Source organism: Anomaloglossus baeobatrachus, chromosome 9 (genome assembly GCF_048569485.1).
Source record: "Anomaloglossus baeobatrachus isolate aAnoBae1 chromosome 9, aAnoBae1.hap1, whole genome shotgun sequence".
Classification (NCBI taxonomy): domain Eukaryota; kingdom Metazoa; phylum Chordata; class Amphibia; order Anura; family Aromobatidae; genus Anomaloglossus; species Anomaloglossus baeobatrachus.
In genome coordinates, this window is record NC_134361.1 from 33848461 (window position 1) to 33870954 (window position 22494).

The 22494-nt window shown below is 47.7% G+C and overlaps 1 protein-coding gene across 2 annotated transcripts in view; it reads left to right on the plus strand.

Annotated features, from left to right (window-relative positions):
• Positions 1-8043: 8043 nt before the first annotated feature.
• Positions 8044-22494, plus strand: part of HNRNPL (heterogeneous nuclear ribonucleoprotein L) — a 33091-nt gene continuing 18640 nt past the window's right edge. For both annotated transcript variants that reach the window (XM_075323508.1, XM_075323509.1), the window contains exons 1-5: positions 8044-8191; positions 12382-12500; positions 13522-13762; positions 15336-15421; positions 16471-16567. In XM_075323508.1, coding sequence (XP_075179623.1) covers positions 8078-8191; positions 12382-12500; positions 13522-13762; positions 15336-15421; positions 16471-16567 — 657 coding nt within the window. In that variant the 5' untranslated portion in view covers positions 8044-8077. The remainder of the gene's footprint in view (positions 8192-12381; positions 12501-13521; positions 13763-15335; positions 15422-16470; positions 16568-22494) is intronic.

The window sequence follows — 22494 nt, forward strand, 5'->3', positions numbered from 1 at the left end:
TCCTTTATGGTATGCTAATGAGCACAGGGACTAGTCCCAATGGTGTTAGTGTCGCGGGCGGGGGCCAGACCTCCGTGAGTAGTGACCAGACCGAGGCTCGAGCAGCGCTCCGCCGCCCATGAGTGAAAAGGGGGGTTTTATTTACAAGGGAGGTTGTCTGTGACGCCACCCATGGTGTGTGGTGAGATGTAGCACCACCGCTGCTGTTGGGGAGCACCCGGGGGCGATGTAATGGCAGCTTGTTGTTAACCCCTCCGTGGGTAGGGATGGATGCCTTGGGGCCCAGGGCCTTTGTACTGAGGAGTGATGGTGCAGGGGCCGGAGCACCCGGCCAGGCCGGGGATGTTACGATGAGAAGTAGTACACAGTCCTTCGGTAAACCAAATTGGTGGTGGCCGGCCTCCACTGACGGTTGTATCGGTGTCCTCACTCGGGTGTGGTAACCAAGTCTCTCTCCTCTGCACTGTTTGTAGAAAATGGGACTACCTGGTGTGTAACGTAGGTTCCCGCTCCCGGTTATTTGTTTGGGAACCGTGCCCGTCTGACGCTGACCCGTGGGATCTACAGGCCCTGGCGGTGGCCACTATCTCTTCTCTGTGGGTGGTTGTCTACTTTTCGGGACTTAAGGTGGGACAGGACCTATAATCCTGCCCTCAATCGGTGAATTAGCTGGGCCGTTTGTTTCGGTCCCGGCTTCAGGGTCCGAGTACCCCTTTTCCGTGCGTACGGTTTCCGGTCGGTTCTCCGGTAGCTGCACCGGTGGGCCACTACCCTGTCCCGGTCCACTCTGGATTCCCCGGCCGTCTTCCCGTCTCCTGCAGACTATGGCTACCGTCTGCCACCTAGCCAGAGGCACCAGGGCTCCTATTTGGTACCGTTCAACTTGAACTCCTCTGCTGGAGCCGCACACAGCCCCAGCCCACCTCCTTTCAACTTGAACTACAGATTCATCTCATTAGAACTCGCTGCTTTCCCGCCCTGGGCTGTCTAGACCCCTAGGTGGGCGTGTCCCAACCGCCTGGTCAGGCCCACTGGTGTGCCTGTCTTGCCCTAAGGGGGGGGTGACTAGGGTTCCAGGTCGGCTGATGAAACCCTTGGGAACTGGTGGAATGTGGGGGCCTGAGTGTGTGTGTACCTGGTTCTCCAGGGCGCTACATTAGTTTCTGTGCTGATTCAGCCCTTTTATCATGTTAGCACGCCCATAGGGACGTGCTTCCATGCTAATGGAGCCGATTAGCAAGGGAAGTAACGCCCTTGTGACTAGTCCCTGTGCTCATTAGCATATAATAAACGATCTTTAGAAATACGTTTTCTAAAGATCCCTGGTGTATACAGGGATGGTCAGGCAGGGATTAGCAATATGCACCCAGAACTGCTCGTGGTTATGGGTGCATATTGCACCTGACAGGTTCCCTTTAATCTACCATAAGGCTATGTGCCCACGCTAGAATGTCCCTGCGGATTTTTTTGCCTGAAAATCCGCGACTTTCGCGGCAAATCCGCACCCGCGGATTTGCCGCGAATTTACCGCGGATTTACCGCGGATTTGCCGCGGATTTTGATGCGGATTTCATTTTTTTTTTTTTCCCCATTCAAAACCAAAAATCCGCACCAAATCTGCACCAAACAATTGACATGCTGCAGATTTTTCCGGATCAAAATCCGCGGCAAATCCGCAGCGGAAAAATCCGCAGCATGGGCACAGCATTTCCAAAATGCCATTGAAATGGCTTGGAAGTGCTGCTGCTGCAGATTTTCGGCAAATCCGCGGTAAATCCGCGGCAAAATCCGTGGCAAATCCGCGGTAAATCCTGTAGCGTGGGCACATAGCCTAACTCTCTAAATTTGCAGCCCCACTACTATTGCTTCAAAAAAATATTCTCTAGAATGTTTTCTAAGGGCTTGTTCACAAGTGGCGTTCTTACAGTGGAGAAAAAACGCACATTGTACAATAACAGAAAGGTGAATGAGATTTCTGAAATATCCTGCACATGCTGCTTTTTTTTTTTCCTTGTGGATTTAAACAGTGTGGTTTTTGTTGGGTTTTTTTATTTTTTTTTCAGCATGTCCACTCCTCTTGTGTTCTTCACCCATTCCAGTTACTCAAGTAACAAAGTATGAAAAAATGTGGATATTTTACACAGTATTTTTCCTGATAACAATCTGGTCTTTGCAGCAGAAAAATATGCAAATACCCAACATGTGAGCTTTTGATGTTGCAGAGTTTAATAATAATCTTTATTTTTTATATAGTTCCAATGTATTCCACAACGCTTATATAAATGAATAAATATTATATTAACGCTTTACATATATCAGCAACACTGTCCCCATTGGGGCTCATAATCTAATTCCTTATCTGTGTATGTTTGGAGTGTGGGAAGAAACCGAAGTAATTTTTGCACCTATTATTTAAATTAGGTTATTTTATTGTGTGCATTGTTTTTTTTTCACTTGCATTGTTGCCGCTGCTTTTTTTTTTTTTTTCTTTTTTCTTTAGCATGTCATGCTTTAAAAAAAGCTGCTTTGTTTTTGATATTTCCTCATATTTGGCTTTGACAAAACTTTGATATACTTAGGTGCGGATTACATGTGTTTGGTGTATTTCTGCTCCGGAAACGCTCTATAAACGCCTCTACGTCTTTTATCTGCGTTTTTTCCCCCCCATATCTAATGCAAGTCTATTGGGAAAGTCGGCACAAAAAACTCATTGTACTCGCTCCTGTTAACTAGTTACATCCCGCTGTCAATTTCTGACCGCGAGATTTAATACACTCCGGCAAGGAGCACTCAATTCCCTGCCGCCATCACCGGCCCCGTGATGCGATCATGGGGCACCGATGGGTTGTCTTAACATCCGGGGATCATCTGATGACACCTGTCACTGTCATGACGGAGTCTCCTGAGCGCCGGCATTCACCGGAGATCAGCATTTTTCCAAGGCATCGCGATCGGACATTGTGAGCTTCAAGTCAACTAAGGAGACTAGTAATAGACTAATCAATAAATAAATAAATAAATAATAATTACAAATAATAAATAAATAAATAGAATAATCAATAAAAATTGTAAAAAAAAACCCCACAATTTTTTAAAAATATGAAACAAAAACCCATAAGTGCAAATCACCCCCTTTTTCCCTATTGAAAATAAAACAAAAAAATAAACATATTTGGTATGACCGATCAATCAAAATTAGAAAATAAATTATTCTGATCAGTCAAGGGCGTAACCAGAAAAAAAAATCTGTTTTTTTTGGTTGTCGCAACACTGCAATCAAATTCAATAAAAGGCGATTATAACATCGATTCTACCCAAAAATGGTATAGTTAAAAATGTCAGATCAAGCCGCAAAAATTAAGCGTTCACTGCGCCTCAGATCCTGGTAAATAAGAAAGTTACGGGTCCTGGAAAATGGCGACAAAAGCGTAATTTTTTTTTATATATATTATTTTTGACAAACTTCAGAATTTTTTTTTCCACCACTTAGATTAAAGTAAAACTATACATGTTTGGTGTCTACGAACTTGTACCGACCTGAGGAATCATATTTACTTTTTATTTTTACCAAATAGTGATCTTGGTGAATAAAAAAAAACAACTAAAAATACAATTGTGTAATTGCATGTTTTTTTGCAATTTCACTGCACTTAGAATTTTTTTTCCTGTTTTCCAGTATATTATGTGGCAGAATGAAGTGTTGCTCAAAAGGACGTCCCGCAAAAAAAAAAAAAAAAAGCCCTCATATAGTTATACTGATAGAAAAATAAAAAAGTTATGGCTCTTGGAAGAAGAGGAGGGAAAAAACGAAAAACGGAAAATCGCCGGGTGCTGAAGGGGTTAATGATGCACTTTCGGTGTAAATCCGCCGCTGATCTCAGGAAGAACGAGCAAAACGCTCATTCATCGGGAAAAATGATCTTTTGTGCAGCGCAAAAGATAATCGTTGTCGGCGGCCCATCGTCTCATGTAAGCAGGACTCTTCTCATCCATAAATACAGCCAGACCAATACACGCTGCAAAAACTACAACGCCCAAAGACATGCAGCACTACAATCTGTATTGGGTGGATCACATGCACCAGATCTAAGAATTCAGATTATGTATGAAACCTGTTATGTACCTTTTTTCTTTTTCCGCACCTTTCATAGATTGTATCTGGAAATCAATAAAACTGTGAATATTTGTAAATACCGGGTGAAGCTGGACGCCATTCTGTTCTGTATTCTTGGGTGGATCTGCACGCCAGGGTAAGAAATGTCCTATCAACTTGACCCTAGGCTGCTTTCACACTTCCGTCTTTTTCCATCAGTCACAATCCGTCGCCTTGAGAAAATATGATATCCTGCAAAATAAGTTGCAGGAGTCAGTTTTTTCCCCATAGACTTGTAATATCGACGGATTGCGACTGATGGGCTTGCGTTGTATCCGTCCCGCGACGGATCAGTCGTGGAATGCCTGACCATCGGGCGGAAGCAACGCAGAATGCAACGTTTTTACTGTGCGTCGAAAAAAGTTGTCTAGTTCTAATGGAATCCTATGGGCGCAGGAATCCATCGACATCCGTGAAATGATGGAATCAGGCGACGGATCCGTTTTTTTACTCTAGGCATGACCAGATTGACTGTAAATTTAATTCTGGTCAGAAAAATCTCCTCTCTTCCCTCCCTCCCTCCTCTCTCCCTTCCTCACTCCCTTCTCTCTCTCCTCCCTCTCTGCTCCCTCCCTCCCTTCTCTCTCCCTTCCTCACTCCCTTCTCTCCTCTCTTCTCTCTCTCCTCCCTCTCTGCTCTCTCTCTCCCTTCTCTCTCTCCTCCCCCTCTCGCTCCTCTCTTCCCTTTCTCCTCTCTCCTCCCTCTCTCTCTCCTCCCTCTCTGCTCTCTCTCCTCCCTCTCTGCTCTCTCTCTCCTCCCTCTCTCCTCTCTCTTCCCTTTCTCCTCTCTCCCTTCTCTCTCTCTCTCTTCCCTCTCTCCTCTCTCTCCGCTTTCTCCTCTCTCCCTTCTCTCTCTCCTCCCTCTCTCCCTTCTCTCTCCTCCCTTCTCTCTCTACTCCCTCTCTCCCTTCTCTCTCTCTCCTCCCTCTCTCCCTTCTCTCTCTTCCCTCCCTCTCTCCTCTCTTCCCTTTCTCCTCCCTCCCCTCTCCCTTCTCTCCTCCCTCTCTCCCTTCTCTCTCACTTCCCTCTCTCCTCTCTCCCCTCTATCCCCTTTCTCCCTTCTCTCTCTCCTCCCTCTCTCTCTTCCCTCTCTCTCCTTCCTCCCTCTCTCTCCTCCCTCTCTCTCCTCTCACCTCTCTCTCTCCTCTCTCTCCTTCCTCTCTCTCCTCCCTTCTCACCCCTCCCTTCTCACCCCTCCCTTCTCTCTCCTCCCTTCTCTCTCCTCCCTTCTCTCTCTCCTCCCTCTCTCCCTGCTCTCTCTCTCTCCTCTCTCTCTCCTCTCTTCCCTTTCTCCTCCCTCCCCTCTCCCTTCTCTCCTCCCTCTCTCCCTTCTCTCCTCCCTTCTCACCCCCCTCTCTCTCCTCCCTCTCTCTCCTCCCTTCTCACCCCTCCCTTCTCACCCCTCCCTCTCTCTCTTCCCTTCTCACCCCTCCCTCTCCTCTCCGCTCACCCCTCCCTCTCCTCTCCTCTCACCCCTCCCTCTCCTCTCCTCTCACCCCTCCCTCTCCTCTCACCCCTCCCTCTCCTCTCACCCCTCCCTCTCCTCTCACCCCTCCCTCTCCTCTCTTCCCTTTCTCCTCCCTCCCCTCTCCCTTCTCTCCTCCCTCTCTCCCTTCTCTCCTCCCTTCTCTCCTCCCTTCTCACCCCCCTCTCTCTCCTCCCTCTCTCTCCTCCCTTCTCACCCCTCCCTTCTCACCCCTCCCTCTCTCTCTTCCCTTCTCACCCCTCCCTCTCCTCTCCTCTCACCCCTCCCTCTCCTCTCACCCCTCCCTCTCCTCTCACCCCTCCCTCTCCTCTCACCCCTCCCTCTCCTCTCACCCCTCCCTCTCCTCTCTCTCCTCCCTGCGACGGATCAGTCGCATCAGTCACAAAACAGTGACGACATACAAAAAATATGTATGTCTTTTTTAACAATTTGTTTGAATAAAGATAAAGATTTTTAATCATATGGCTTACACACGCATATGTTCTGTAGGTTTTTTACATTTATGAGTGGAGCCACTCATTTAAAATTTGGTCTTATATAGGATTTCCACCATTCACAATAGTTGATGTCACAGCTCACCTCCTCCTCCTCTTCCTCCTGTACAATAACTGGTAACACCTCTATATACAGTAGAAAAAAAGGATCCACCATTCAAAATAAGTGATCTCTGCTCACCTCATCCCTCTCCTGTATAATGACTGATAATACCTCTATATTTAGTAGATAACACAGGATCCACCAATCACAATAGGTCACGTCACAGCTCACATCCTCCTCCTGTATGATGACTGATAACACCTCCATATAGAGTAGATAACAAATCCACCATTCACAATAGTTGATGTCACAGCTCTCCTCCTACTGTATAATAACTGATAACCTCTAAATACACTAGAAAATAAAGAATCCACCGTTCAAAATGAGTAATCGCAGCTCACCTCCTTACCCTCATGTATAATGACTGATAATAACTCTAAATACAGTAGATAACACAGGATCCACCAATCACAATAGGTGAAATCACAGCTCACCTCTTCCTCCTCTATGAAGGGGTGACCTGAAAGATCTGGAGACGATCTGTATGGAGGAGTGATCTGAAAGATTTGGAGATCTGTATGGAGGAGTGACCTGAACGATCTGGAGGAGATCTGTATGTAGGGGTGACCTGAAAGATCTATATGAAGGAGTGACGTGAGAGATCTGGACAAGATCTGTATGAAAGAGTGACCTGAAAGCTCTGCAGAAGATCTGCATGAAGGAGTGATCTGGAGATCTATATGATAGGGTGACTTGAAAGATCTGTATGATGGAGTCACCTGAAAGATCTGCATGAAGGAGTGACCTGAAAGATCTGGAGAAGATCTGCATGAAGGAGTGACCTGGAAGATCTGGAGATCTGTATGAGGGGTGACCTGAAAGATCTGGAGATCTGTATGGAGGAGTGAGCTGAAAGATCTGGAGAAGATCTGTATGGAGGAGTGACTTGGAAGATCTGGAGAAGATCTGAATGATGGGGTGACCTGAAAGATCTGGAGAAGATCTGTATGGAGGAGTGACCTGAAAGATCTGGAGATCTGTATGGAGGAGTGACTTGGATGATCTGAATGATGGGGTGACCTCAAAGATCTGGAGAAGATCTGTATCATGGGGTGACCTCAAAGATCTAGAGAAGATCTGTACGGAGTGACCTGAGAGATCTGGAGAAATTCTGTACGGAGGAGTGACCTGAGAGATCTGGAGAAATTCTGTTTTTCTGTTGTATCAAATACTTATTTCAGTGGAATTCTCAGATTTGAACAAAATTCCTGAACATTTTTTGAGGATTTTATATCAGATCCGCTCTAAAATAAAAACGTAGCTTTTGAATACTCTTTGATGCACATTTTGAAGCAGATCCGCTTCAAACTCCACGTCAATAGTATCACTCTTTCTCAACCATTATATCTTTGTGTATTTGGGTATGTGGAGAATGCTTTGTAATGAAAACCATTGCTAATATTCATAGCTTTCACTTTATTTTGCAATTTTCCAGTCACAAACATGACCACAGAGCTATTCAACCAAATTTAGCGCCTTTCTAATGAATGAGACGCCATTACAGAGTTAGATGAGGACGCACAAGATGGCGGCTCATCTCCTCAGATAATTCATCTCGCTTCACCGACAACAGCCAATGACAACGCAGAAAAACCGGGACAAAGGACCTGATTGACAAGTTTTATGACCAATGAAAGAAGGAGACGTTAAATTCCCGCCTTTCTTATTGTAGCCAATAAGCCGCTGTGTTTCCTGATTGGCGTTAGTTTCCCACCAATGAATGGATTAGTTATCGGAATGACATTCCTTTTGACCAATCAGACGGCAGTAAGTAGGCGGGACGGTTGCGGTTTAGCCCCGGCGCCATGTTACGGAGCCCTCAGTCCCGGCGGAGCGCTGAAGATGGCGGCAACTGCAGCTGTGGGAGGAAGGTCAGCTTATTACGGGAACGAGGGTGGCCGTGCCCCTAAGAGGCAGAAGACGGACGGAACAGACGACAACGTGGCGACCGCGGCGGTAAGAGGAAGGAGTTTCCGTCATGTTTTGTCGCGGCGCTTTGTACAATGCGGCGGGGCGCTGTCATGGGGATGCTCTGGATCGTGCTAGTGTGCGACCTCCATGATTTAAAGGGGAAGCTCACATTTTAGTATGTCTGATGAATGTAACTGAGGCGTCTACCCTCAGCCTGGGGGAGGCTGTGCACGAAGGGTTAAGCACAGGGGACTGGAGGGGCCTAACGAGGACCCCGGGGCTGACCAGCTCCACTGCCTGCCGGCTGTACTCCACTGCCGGCCATGCTTGTGCTGCGCATACAGGCCTATAGAGTAGAGGCTGCTCTTAAAGGGATCATCCCTTCAAGGCAATGAATCTGAGCTGCAGCCCCCGTTGGCCATACATTTATGCTGATGCTGTGCAGATCTCGCTCTGGACCGGATACCACAATCCCACAATGTCTGCTGCTATTTCATTTTTTTTTTTTTTTTTTCTTTCTGCTCCATTTTTAAAACTGAACATGGACATACAATTCCCCATCTCATTCATAGCCCACGTGACCTATGCATCAAAGCTAATGGCTGCTCATTCTCCCCCCAGTCCCGCAGGCTCCCGCCCTGGGGGTAACCCTGGTCTCTGTTCTCGCCTTCACGCATCACATCCAAGCTCTTTCTCCTGCCGGCTCCAGTATATCCAGGATTCCTACATTCCTTAAAGGGAACCTGTGAGTAGATTTGGGGCCTATAAGCTGCGGCCACCACCAGTGGGCTCTTATATACAGCATGCTAACATGCTGTATATAAGAGCCCAGGCCGCTGTGTAGAACGTTAAAAACACTTTATTACTCACCTAAATGGTCGCTGCGGTGCAGACTGGTCAGATGGGCGTCTCTGTTCTGTTTCCGGCGCCTCCTCTTTCGGCCATCTTTGTACTCCTGGTCAGCATTGAGGTCCTGCGCAGATGCACTTTGATCTACCCTGAGTAGGGCAGATCAAAGTATTGTAGTGCGCCTGCGCAGGACCTCAATACCGGCCTGTGTGTATGACGTAGACTCATCATGCACCCATGCTTCAGAAGGACAAAGATGGCTGAAAGAGGCGGCACCCGGAGACACCCATCTGACCAGTCTGCACTGCACCAACAGTTTAGGTGTTTTTTACTTTGTACACAGCAGCCTGGGCTCTTATATGCAGCATGTTAGAATGCTGTACATAACAGCCCACTGGTGGTGGCCGCAGCTTAGTCACCAAATCTGGTTAAAGGGAACCTGTCTCCAAGAATCTGCAAAAACTGGTGCATGCCCTCATCATCTCCCACCTCAACTACTGCAACCGGCTGCTCTGCGGACTCCCTTTTAACACTCTTGCACCCCTACAATCTATCCTATCCTCTGCTGCCCGACTAATCCTCCTGTCCCCCCCCCCCCACTACTCCCCGGCCTCTCCTCTCTGCCAATCCCTTCACTGGCTTCTCATTGCCCAAACGCCTCCAGTTCAAAACACTAACCATGTCCTACAAAGCCATCCACAACCTGTCTCCTCCCTACATCTGTGACCTAGTCTCCCGGTACCAACCTGCACGCAACCTCCGATCCTCACAAGATCTTCTCTACTCTCCTCGCATCTCCTCTTCCCACAATCGCATACAAGATTTCTCCCGTGCCTCCCCCATACTCTGGAGCACTCTACCCCAACATATCAGACGCTCACCTGCCGTGGGAACCTTGGAAAGGAACCTGAAGACTGACATCTTCCGACAAGCCTACAACCTGCAGTAACCCTCAGTCCCCTATACCGCTGCATGACCAGCTCTACCCCATCTACTGTATCCTCACCCATCCCTGTAGACAGAGCCCTCATGGGCAGGGTCCTCTCTCCTCCTGTACCTGTCTGTGCCTTGTATTTTACTTTGTTTATTATGTATAACACTTTACCGTGGAATAAATGGTGCTATAATTATGAATATTGGGGACACCCTCCCCTTCTAGTTTACTACTGGTAATTCTTCATACATTTTGACCTGGCAGACTCCTCTGTAGTCAGCTCTGCGCACCCCTGCTGCAATCAATGTCTGGCGAGTGATTGTCTGCAACACTAATGGATGCTTTTAATAACACACTTGTAGCAATGGTGGAGACTCGCTGCTGGACCTGGTGAGGAGGGATAAAGCGCTGCTTGTGTTACTAAAACCGCAGCAGAGGGACAGGGGTATTCCTAATTTAGTGATTTCTGGTGGCCCACTGATGCGGACAATGGAGTCACTGCGCTGGTCCAGCTCCACATCCTCTCCGCTTTTCTCTAGTGGAGGAGACTTGACCCTCCATCACATTTCTCCCCAGAGGCCGGTCCTCGCTGGGCATATTCTTGTCCTTACTGGGACAGTCCAGGGATGCAACCCCCTGGAGGCAGAGGCCTAATATGAGGGAGGATTTGCAGGTGGGTCCCCAGGGCTTGGCTTTGTGCAGGTGATGGCTCTGTACAGAGCTGGATGATGGGTCCGCATCCCTCCAGCTGTTGGGTAGTAGTTGGGGTATGCTGGGAGTTGTAGTTGTGACTAAGCAGGTGGCCCACGTAAAAGTGAGGATGCCGCCATGATACAGGGGATCCCGCTCCCTCTTATCTTCGCTGCGCTCACTGGTGGCTACTGGAGGACATGGCACGTGCCACTTGCAAAGCTGTGTGGCACCAAGTCTATTTAATATTTCAATATTGATGGGGTTTTGTTGTGTTTTTTTTTTTTTGCGTAATTCTTCAAGATGGTGAAGATGCTTTTAATGTTAGTCTTTAACAACCTTTTTTGTACTTTTTTTTTTTTCCTTTTGTTGCAAAAGTCACGTCTATAATTTTTGAGAATCTTTATCGCTGTAAAAAGCAAATCAAAGGATGAACTAGAGAATATTTGTGCTAAAAAAGTCACTATTGAATTTGCTGCAAACATCTGAAAAACACAAGATTTGGCCACGATTACCAAAAAGAGGGAATACAGGTGAATGTAGCGAAAATTAACTTAATGATGGGGGGGGGGGGGGGCGGCACAAATTAACCAGTTGAGGATCACCGTATTTCCCCTGTTCCTGATCATTCCGGTTTTATTGTACTCATGCTTTTATAGACTTTTATTTTTTTTTTTCAACACATGCCACCTAATGTCTATAGTCTTACATCATATTGATTTGTTTGTTTTTTTTTTTGTTTAATGATGCGGTGTCGGTGCTTGCTGACATACATGGCTCTTCAGTGCTGTACATGGTGACACAGAAGGCAGACACTGATGATTATAAATCCTGTCTGTCTTCTCTTTGGGGGTCTGACAGCTGCACAGTGAAGTGTGGACCCCCTGACAGATATATATGATCAAAATTTTCTGGGTAACAGATGGAATACAAAGTAATAATAATCTTTGGCCACTCCAAAATTGCATAAATATAAAAAAGAAAAGGAGTACTAAAGGGCACACCTCGCCCCCCCCGAAGAAGCAATGCAGCGAAACGTGTTGGGCTTCTATTGTCATTTGGACCTCTGCCCTGGCACTGACCTAGCACCTAGCACTTAATTCAAATGGGTAAGCAGCTCTGTTTTATTTATGTACCTGTAGTATGAGGAAATTTTCCTCTATTGATAATCTCAGGGTGCTGCTTACCCATATTGCTATATTGCTATTTTGGGCAGATATCCTCCTACTTGGGAATGTTTATCTGGGACTGAGTTTCTGCTTATCATGTCTCGCTCTACTTTATGTGATTTTTTTTTTTTTTTTTTTTTTTTTTTTTTTTTTTTTTTTTTTTACCATTGTCTGATTTAATGTGCAGTAAACTTGTTCATATTTTTGATACCACAAGGCATTGGTTTTGATATTTATTGATATTATGGTTGGCCCTTTAGTACTCCTTTTCTTCCTTTTTATACCCCTGACAGATATAGTCTAAACATCCAGAAGTTAAGATTGCCACAAATAAAAAAAAAAAAAACAAAACAAAAAAAACGCAAGGAGTGCAAATCTAATAATGACCCTCCTTGTTGTTTTTTTTTTTTTTTTTCTATGTCTGTCACCGGAGGGGTTTCATTGTATGGTAATGGCAGCAATAATTCCAAGCTCGCTTTCTGCCAGGAGGTTCTGCATGTTTCTATAGCGCTGCCTCCAGCTCTGCTGGATACATACTACTTTGGTTTACCACACTTATAACTTTTTTTTTTGTTTTTTTTTGGCCTCTCTAGGAGGGATACGAAGACCCTCACAAGACCCCGGCTTCTCCGGTGGTCCACGTGAGGGGGTTAATTGATGGCGTGGTGGAGGCTGATCTTGCAGAAGCACTCCAGGAGTTTGGTACGATCAGGTAAGATTGTATGCAACTTTTTTTTTTTCTTTTCTCTCCCCCTGGACTGATCCCCAGGTCTTCATTACAGCCAGGTATGTTTTTCTCTGAAACACTTCGGTGTTTGAGGGAAAAACCTACATTTTCAAGCCGCTCGTGTGGCCAGTCACTGGTGGCTTCTCTGCCTGTTTACAGCCACCTCACTGTGTACACACAGTCACTCCGGGACTGGGACACAGAAGCAGAAGGGGATCGGCCTCTAGTCATGGACCTGGTCGGCTTGTTAAATGTTAGGTACAGAGCATTTCAGAGTAAATCATACCTGGCTGAAATGACAAACCACGGGCAGTTTGTGTGGGAAGGACAATGCTTAAAGGGAATCGGTCACTGGGTTTTTGCCACCTAATCTGAGAGCAACGTAATGTAGGGACAGAGATCCGGATTCCAGCGATGTGTCACTCACTGGGCTGCTTAGTGTAGTTTTGATAAAATCATTGTGTAATCAGCAGCAGATTATCATTACAGGACTACTTGGTGTGCTGCAAGTAGTCCAGCATATTCCTGAGCTCTGTATAACTGCTAGATCTGCAGCAGAGAAGAGTGATTTTATCAAAATGACAGCAAAGAGCTGGAATCGGGGTCACTTCTTATATTATGCTCCTCTAAGGTGGGGTAGCAAAAACCTGCTGACAGATTCTCTTTAATGAAATTGAGACTTGTCACTGTCTTTACTTCTGTTCTTCATTTGCACCCGAATGATGGTCTCAGCTAGAGAATTTGGAGTTGCTTATATTTTTTCCTTTTAGTAATTTACAGCCTTTCTGCCGTCTTCAGAGCCGCAATTTCATAAATTGTTAGTTTACATCTTTCCTGCGGCTCTGGACTGCACGACCGCATACGCTCAGCTATGTCCTCACTATTAGAGGCAGTGCATTCCTCCCCTCCGGTGACTTGTGCACGTACCGTTGACCTATATTCATAGTTTATCACTTCCGTTGCAGTTTGGCGAATCTGACGTGTTTGGTCTCTTCTCTCTCCGCAGTTACGTAGTTGTAATGCCCAAGAAGCGACAAGCCCTGGTGGAGTTCGAGGATATTCTGGGCGCCTGTAATGCCGTTAACTACGCTGCCGACAACCAGATATATGTTGCGGGTCACCCGGCTTTTGTCAACTACTCCACCAGCCAGAAGATCTCCCGCCCTGTTGACACCGGAGATGACTCGAGGGGCGTCAACAATGTCTTACTCTTCACCATCCTCAACCCCATCTATTCAATCACTACGGTAAGAGTAGCTGTACATTGTCTCACGCCACCTCTTACCTGTAGCTGCGGCTTCATGCCGTGCTGGCTGGGTTGTATTATTTGATCTAGTGCAAGGGTGGTAACAGGAGGGAAGATCTTATGAGTAAATCTGAACTTGTATATTGATGATCTGCACTTCACGCACATAAATAGAAGGGCTTAGTGACCTGTGCTACTGCTCAGACTTTGTAAGCGCAGTCCTCTGCCTCGATCTGACCGGACTTGTTAATTGACCATTCATTAGACAAGTGCAGTTGGTGAGAGCTAACTTGTTTCTACTGATGTATAAGGGGTAAAGGCTGACACCCGTATTTTATTCTTTATTTAAAGGGGTCAGTTTGCACGTACTTGTTACCATTAATGTGACTTTTTTATATTGTAATTAGAAGTATAAACTAAACCTTTAACTCCTTCACAACCTTAAACATCTATATGTCCAAGGTCGCCTATGCCCCACACGTCTGCTGAACCGAGCCACATGACCATTTAAATGACTGCGGCCGGGATCACGCTGTTCCTCTCATCGACGGCCCTGATGCAGGGCAACTTGGTTTTGCCATGGTAACGTGGGGTCAGCTGATGACACCTGAGGCTACCATGACTTGCTTCCTGTGAGAGCCAACAGAGCGCTGGTGCTCACAGGAAAACTGCATTTCTGCTTATCAGAGCAATGCATGCTGCAGCATCGCTCTGATCCGAATGAATCGGACACTGCAGTCATAAAGTCCCATAGGGGGATTAGTAGAATCAATAAAGGTTTAAAAAAAAAATATGAAAACCTCAAAGTTCAAATCGCCCACTTTTTGACCCATTGAAAATAACAATAAATTAATATTTGGTATTGCTGTTTTCAAAAATGCCCGATCTATCAATATAAAATCAATTAATCTGCTCAGTACTCGGCGTAGCAAGAGAGCAAAAAATTAAAGGGTTTTTTTTTTTGGTCATCACCAGATTGTAGTAAAATGCAATAACAGGCAATCAAAACTTTGCATCTATGCAAAAATGGTATAGTTAAACAAGCCAGCTCAATACGCAAATAATCAGTCGCTGAGCCCCAGATTGCAAAAAAATGAGAACTCCGTGGGTCTTGGAAAATGGCGAGAAAAGCGCAATTCTTTAGAAAAAAAAATCAGAATTTTTTTTTTTCTTTCACCCCTTGGATAAAAATAAACCTACACATGTTTGGTGTCTATGAACTCGTACAGACCTGAGGCATCATAGTGACACATCAGTTTTTCCATATAATGAACGTGGTAAATAAGAGACCCCTAACACACTTGTGCAATTGCATTTTTTTTTTTTTTTTTTGCTATTTCCCTGCGCTTGGATTTTTAATTTTCCAGTACACTATATGGTAAAACTCAACAGTTTCATTCAAATGTACAACTCGTCGCTCAGAAAACAAGCCCTTATGTGGCAATATTGACAGAAAAATTAGTTATGGCTTTTGGAAGACAAGGAGGAATAAAACAAAAAATAACCGTGGGGCGATGAGGTTAAACATGTGTGCACTTGGTATGTGTTCTCATTGTTTTATTTTTTGGATCTAGGATGTCTTGTATACGATCTGTAATCCATGTGGACCCGTCCAGCGGATTGTCATCTTCAGGAAGAATGGCGTCCAGGCCATGGTTGAATATCCTTTAAGAGCTGTAATGGTTATAATTCATTGCTGATCACCAGCCTAACTCACTGACGTTATTCCAGCCTTACAATGTTGTGCTGTTTTCTGGAATCCCCCAGCATTTGTGATCGGGCGGTGACCGACCACCAGTCCTGACTGACTGACCGCTGCTCCAGCAGTCGTGTAGGAGGTGCAGCAGAGTCCTTCTCAGGATAAAGTGAGACACAACCTCCCCAATATGTCATGCCTTTAAGATAAAAGGTGCCCACTGAATATCAGCAGTGCCGTCTGTTCTTGCTGATGGAGGCATGAGGTGTTAAATGTTCTACTGACTTTATAGGTAGACTTACTGTGACTGAATAGGGATTGTATGTTGTCCCATTTCAGAAAATGTTGACATAAGCTCTTCCTGGGGTCCAGCGCGGAGTCTCTGCCTCATTTTGTTTTTCTGCGGCACTGACGTCATATTGCCATCGCCACAGCCAATCTGAGCCCAGCTGCTCGTTTCAGTAATTATTTGCAGAGCTGATGACTTAAGTGTTGCAGAGAGCCTGGTTTATGTTTTTGTCCCCTAAATGCTGCCAACTTCTGAACAGTTCACTATAGCCGGCAGACTTGGGCCTTGAATTTCCATGAGAACCGTCAAAACCACACAATCATGATCTCGGGGAGCTGATGGAGCCCCCACACTCTGTTAACCATCCAGATGCCGTAGTCCCTATTGGCAGCCGCATCCAAGGGGTCATATGGCCACGGTCGGGTGGCAAGCTTTCGGCTATATTGCATGGCTGCTGCATTTTCACCCTGCAAAGGGGGTGCTATGCACATCTCGGGTCAGTGAGAAGACGTATGGGTGGTCATTAAGGAGTACCTAGTTTGTGTGGTCTTTAATTGCTTTTTAGAGCAGAGTGTTTTCTGGAAGTGGATAACACCTTTTTAATGGTACAGAATACATAGCAGTACTTATGGTGTAGATCTTCTCCTATTTTAATTCCCAGTTTCAAATTTACCATCTAGTTTAGTTTCAACTGGATGTTTGATTTTTCTTTAACCATTCGTACATTTGACTCGGTACAAAGTGCCCAACGTGCCAAGGCGTCTCTGAACGGAGCCGACATTTACTCTGGATGTTGTACGCTAAAGATCGAATATGCAAAGGTAGGTCCCAAGGCGGTGAACGTGGCTGGTGAGGTCACATCTGATACTCGTGTTGTGGGCTGAGTGTATGTATGTATGCATTATTTTTTATTATATATATATTTGATTATTATATATTTCTTTGTCGCTCCTTATTGGGAGACCCAGACAATTGGGTGTATAGCTATGCCTCCGGAGGCCACACAAAGTATTACACTAAAAGTGTAAAGCCCCTCCCCTTCAGCCTATACACCCCCCGTGCTGCCACGGGCTCATCAGTTTTTATGCTTTGTGCGAAGGAGGTCAGACATGCACGCATAGCTCCACAGCTTAGTCAGCAGCAGCTGCTGACTATGTCGGATGGAAGAAAAGAGGGCCCATAACAGGGCCCCCAGCATGCTCCCTTCTCACCCCACTCTTGTCGGCGGTGTTGTTAAGGTTGAGGTATCCATTGCGGGTACGGAGGCTGGAGCCCACATGCTGCTTTCCTTCCCCATCCCTCAATTAGGGCTCTGGGTGAAGTGGGATCCTTTCGGTCTCCAGGCACAGGAGACCGTGCTCCAGCCACAGCTCCTGAGGACCATGCTGGATAGGAGCCGAGTATCGTTCAGGGACATGGCCCTGCTACTTTGAGGTACTCTGTGTCCCCGTGGGGACCGCGCACAGCAACACTCCAGCATTGCTGGGTGTGCTAGTGCACCGGGGACAGCAGCGCTGACTGCGTTTGTGCCATTACACACTTCAGCGTCGCTGAGTGTGTTCGTGTAGGGGGACTGCCGCGCTGACCGCCGCTGCCATGGTTATCACTGCGGCGCGGCTGGGACTGTTAGTGCGCCGGGGACTTCCGCGCCGACCGTGCTTATACGGCGGCCGCGCTTATAACTCGAGTCCCCGGCTTTTGCGGCCTAGTCTCGTTTTCTTCCCGCCCCCAGCCCTGCCAGTCAGGGGAAGGGCGGGACGCTGTACAGGACGGCAGCACTGAGGGCTGGAGCATGCTTTGCATACTCCACCCCCCTCACTCTGCACAGTGGGGCACCAGTTCCCGCACTTTTCTGGGTCACGCCCACGGCTCCCTCCTCTCCTCAGGACGCCGGCAGCCATTCCTCTCAGCTCTGCTAACGCTGGAGAGGAGAGACAAGCTCAGGGAGACCCAGGCAGGATTTCTGGTGCCCACACAACCGCTTTGCGAAGGCGGTAAGCAGCACCTGTGGTGCTGGCCCCACTAGTGCAGAAGTGTACTTATAGATTATATGATTATAGACTATACTTTACACTGTATGGTGCACTGTTGATTTTTGTCTATATAACCTCCTGTATTGCTCAGAGGAGACAACAGCATGTCGTCCACAAATAGCAAGGGTGCCAAAGCACAGACTTACTATGCTGCCTGTGCAGCATGTACGGCTATACTGCCGGCAGGTTCCACTGACCCTCATTGTGTGCAATGCTCGGCCCCTGTGGCACTTACTCAGCCGGAGCCTCTGCTAAGGGTGGCCCAGGGGGAACCACCAGCTAACACTGTCCAGGTGACAGGGACGGAGTTTGCAGTTTTTACTGAAAGACTTTCTGAGACTATGGCTAAGATATTAGAAGCCTTGCAGTCCAGGCCGGCATCTCAAGCCAGGGGCACTGTGGAATCATTGCCCCCTGGTCCCCCTCAGTTGGACCAGCAATGTCCTCCCGGGATGTCTCATGGATCCCAGGGTGAGGTCTCTGACACGGACCGCAGCCCCAGACCGATTAAGCGAGCTCGCTATGATATCCCCTCGACATCATCACAATGTTCAGGGTCTCAGCGAGAGGACTCTCTGTATGATGAAGCGGAGGTAGCTGATCAGGATTCTGATCCTGAAGCCGCTCTCAACCTTGATACTCCTGATGGGGACGCCATAGTGAATGATCTTATTGCGTCCATCAATGAAATGTTGGATATTTCTCCCTCAGCTCCTCCAGTGGAGGAGTCAGCTTCTCAGCAGGAGAAATTCCGTTTCAGGTTTCCCAAGCGTACAAAGAGTATGTTTCTGGACCACTCTGACTTCAGAGAGGCAGTCCAGAAACACCGAGCTTGTCCAGATAAGCGTTTTTCCAAGCGCCTTAAGGATACACGTTACCCTTTCCCCCCTGACGTGGTCAAGGGCTGGACTCTGTGTCCCAAGGTGGATCCTCCAATCTCCAGACTGGCGGCTAGATCCATAGTTGCAGTGGAAGATGGAGCTTCACTCAAGGATGCCACTGACAGACAGATGGAGCTCTGGTTGAAATCCATCTATGAAGCTATCGGCGCGTCTTTTGCTCCAGCATTCGCAGCCGTATGGGCACTCCAAGCTATCTCAGCTGGTCAGGCGCAAATTGACGCACTCACACGTACGTCTGCGCCGCAGGTGGCGTCCATAACCTCTCAAACGTCGGCATTTGCGTCCTAAGCTATTAATGCTGTCCTGGACTCTGCGAGCCGTACGGCGGTTGCAGCCGACAATTCGGTGGCAGTACGCAGGGCCTTGTGGCTGCGGGAATGGAAGGCAGATTTGGCTTCCAAAAAGTGCTTAACTGGATTGCCATTTTCTGGCGACCGTTTGTTTGGTGAGAGATTGGATGAAATCATCAAACAATCCAAGGGAAATGAAACATCCTTACCCCAGGCCAAACCAAAAACACCCCAACAGAGGAGGGGACAGTCGAGGTTTCGGTCCTTTCGGGGTGCGGGCAGGTCCCAATTCTCCACGTCCAAAAGGCCTCAGAAGGATCAGAGGAACTCCGACGCATGGCGGTCTAAATCACGCCCTAAAAAGACCGCCGGAGGTGCCGCTACTAAGGCGGCTTCCTCATGACTTACGGCCTCCTCACACCGCATCCTCGGTCGGTGGCAGGCTCTCCCGCTTTTGCGACACCTGGCTGCCACAAGTAAAAGACCGTTGGGTGAGACACATTATGTCTCACGGTTACAGGATAGAGTTCAGCTCTCGTCCTCCGACTCGATTCTTCAGAACATCTCCGCCTCCCGAGCGAGCCGAGGCTCTTCTGCAGGCGGTGGGCATTCTGAAGGCAGAAGGAGTGGTGGTCCCGGTTCCTCTTCAGCAACAGGGTCACGGTTTCTACTCCAACCTGTTTGTGGTTCCAAAGAAGGACGGGTCCTTCCGTCCTGTTTTGGACCTAAAACTGCTCAACAAACACGTAAGGACCAGGCGGTTCCGGATGGAATCCCTCCGCTCTGTCATCGCCTCAATGTCCCAAGGAGATTTCCTAGCATCGATCGATATCAAGGATGCTTATCTCCACGTACCAATTGCTCCAGAGCATCAGCGCTTCTTGCGCTTCGCCATAGGAGACGAACACCTTCAGTTCGCGGCACTGCCGTTCGGCCTGGCGACAGCCCCAAGGGTTTTCACCAAGGTCATGGCTACAGTAGTTGCGGTCCTCCACTCTCAGGGTCACTCAGTGATACCTTACTTAGACGATCTGCTGGTCAAGGCACCCTCTCAAGAGGCATGCCAACACAGCCTCAACGTTACTCTGGAGATTCTCCAGAGTTTCGGGTGGATCATCAATTTTCAAAAGTCAAATCTGACACCGGTCCAATCGCTGACATATCTTGGCATGGAGTTTCATACTCTTCCAGCGATAGTGAAGCTTCCGCTGGACAAACAGCGTTCACTACAGACAGGGGTGCAATCTCTCCTTCAAGGTCGGTCACACCCCTTGAGGCGCCTCATGCACTTCCTGGGGAAGATGGTGGCAGCAATGGAAGCAGTCCCTTTCGCGCAGTTTCACCTGCGTCCACTTCAATGGGACATCCTACGCAAGTGGGACAGGATGCCGACGTCCCTAGACAGGAACGTCTCCCTCTCTCAGGCAACCAAAGCTTCCCTTCGGTGGTGGCTTCTTCCCACCTCATTATCGAAGGGGAAATCCTTCCTACCCCCATCCTGGGCGGTGGTCACGACGGACGCGAGTCTGTCAGGGTGGGGAGCAGTTTTTCGCCACCACAGGGCTCAGGGTACGTGGACTCGGCAAGAGTCCTCACTTCAGATCAATGTTCTGGAGATCAGGGCAGTGTATCTTGCCCTAAAAGCGTTCCAGCAGTGGCTGGAAGGCAAGCAGATCCGAATTCAGTCGGACAACTCCACAGCGGTGGCTTACATCAACCACCAAGATGGGACACGCAGTCGGCAAGCCTTCCAGGAAGTCTGGCGGATTCTGCTGTGGGTGGAAGCCACAGCATCCACCATATCCGCAGTTCACATCCCGGGCGTAGAAAACTGGGAAGCAGACTTTCTCAGTCGCCAGGGCATGGACGCAGGGGAATGGTCCCTTCACCCGGACGTGTTTCAGGAGATCTGTTGCCGCTGGGGGATGCCGGACGTCGACCTAATGGCGTCACGGCACAACAACAAGGTCCCAACATTCATGGCTCGATCTCAAGATCACAGAGCTCTGGCGGCAGACGCCTTAGTTCAGGATTGGTCGCAGTTTCGGCTTCCTTATGTGTTTCCTCCTCTGGCACTGTTGCCCAGAGTGTTACGCAAGATCAGGGCCGACTGCCGCCGCGTCATCCTCGTCGCTCCAGACTGGCCGATGAGGTCGTGGTACCCGGATCTGTGGCATCTCACGGTCGGCCAACCGTGGGCACTGCCAGACCGACCAGATTTGCTGTCTCAAGGGCCGTTTTTCCATCTGAATTCTGCGGCCCTCAACCTGACTGTGTGGCCATTGAGCCCTGGATCCTAGCGTCTTCAGGATTATCTCAAGACGTCATTGCCACTATGAGACAGGCTAGGAAACCAACGTCCGCCAAGATCTACCACAGGACGTGGAAAATATTCCTGTCGTGGTGCTCTGCTCAGGGGTTTTCTCCCTGGCCATTTGCCTTGCCCACTTTTCATCTCAATCAGGACAACTCCTTACCCTCGTTTTGTCCTCATCCAGTTCACCAATGTGAAAAGGATTTGCACTTGTTAGATCTGGTGAGAGCACTCAGGATCTACATTTCTCGTACGGCGCCCCTGCGCCGCTCGGATGCACTCTTTGTCCTTGTCGCTGGCCAGCGTAAAGGGACACAAGCTTCCAAGTCAACCCTGGCTCGGTGGATCAAGGAACCAATTCTCGAAGCTTACCGTTCCTCGGGGCTTCCGGTTCCCTCAGGACTAAAGACCCATTCTACCAGGGCCGTGGGAGCGTCCTGGGCCTTGCGACACCAGGCTACGGCTCAGCAGGTGTGTCAGGCAACTACCTGGTCGAGCCTGCACACTTTCACGAAACACTATCAGGTGCATACCTATGCTTCGGCAGATGCCAGCCTAGGTAGGCGAGTCCTTCAGGCGGCAGTTGCCCACCTGTAGGACGGAGCCGTTACGGCTCTATTATGAGGTATTATTTACCCACCCAGGGACTGCTTTTGGACGTCCCAATTGTCTGGGTCTCCCAATAAGGAGCGACAAAGAAGAAGGGAATTTTGTTTACTTACCGTAAATTCCTTTTCTTCTAGCTCCAATTGGGAGACCCAGCACCCGCCCCTGTTTTTGTATACACATGTTGTTCATGTTAAATGGTTTCAGTTCTCCGATATTCCTTCGGATTGAATTTACTTTAAACCAGTTTATAATTTTTTCCTCCTTCGGGCTTTTGCACCAAAACTGATGAGCCCGTGGCAGCACGGGGGGTGTATAGGCTGAAGGGGAGGGGCTTTACACTTTTAGTGTAATACTTTGTGTGGCCTCCGGAGGCATAGCTATACACTCAATTGTCTGGGTCTCCCAATTGGAGCTAGAAGAAAAGGAATTTACGGTAAGTAAACAAAATTCCCTTCTTTATTATATATTGATTATTATATATTTATATATTTATTAATTATTATATATATATTATATATTATTTATTATTATATATTTTTTATTTTATGTAAATTAAAATGCACATTTCTTTATCGGACCTTTGGGAGACCCAGACCATGG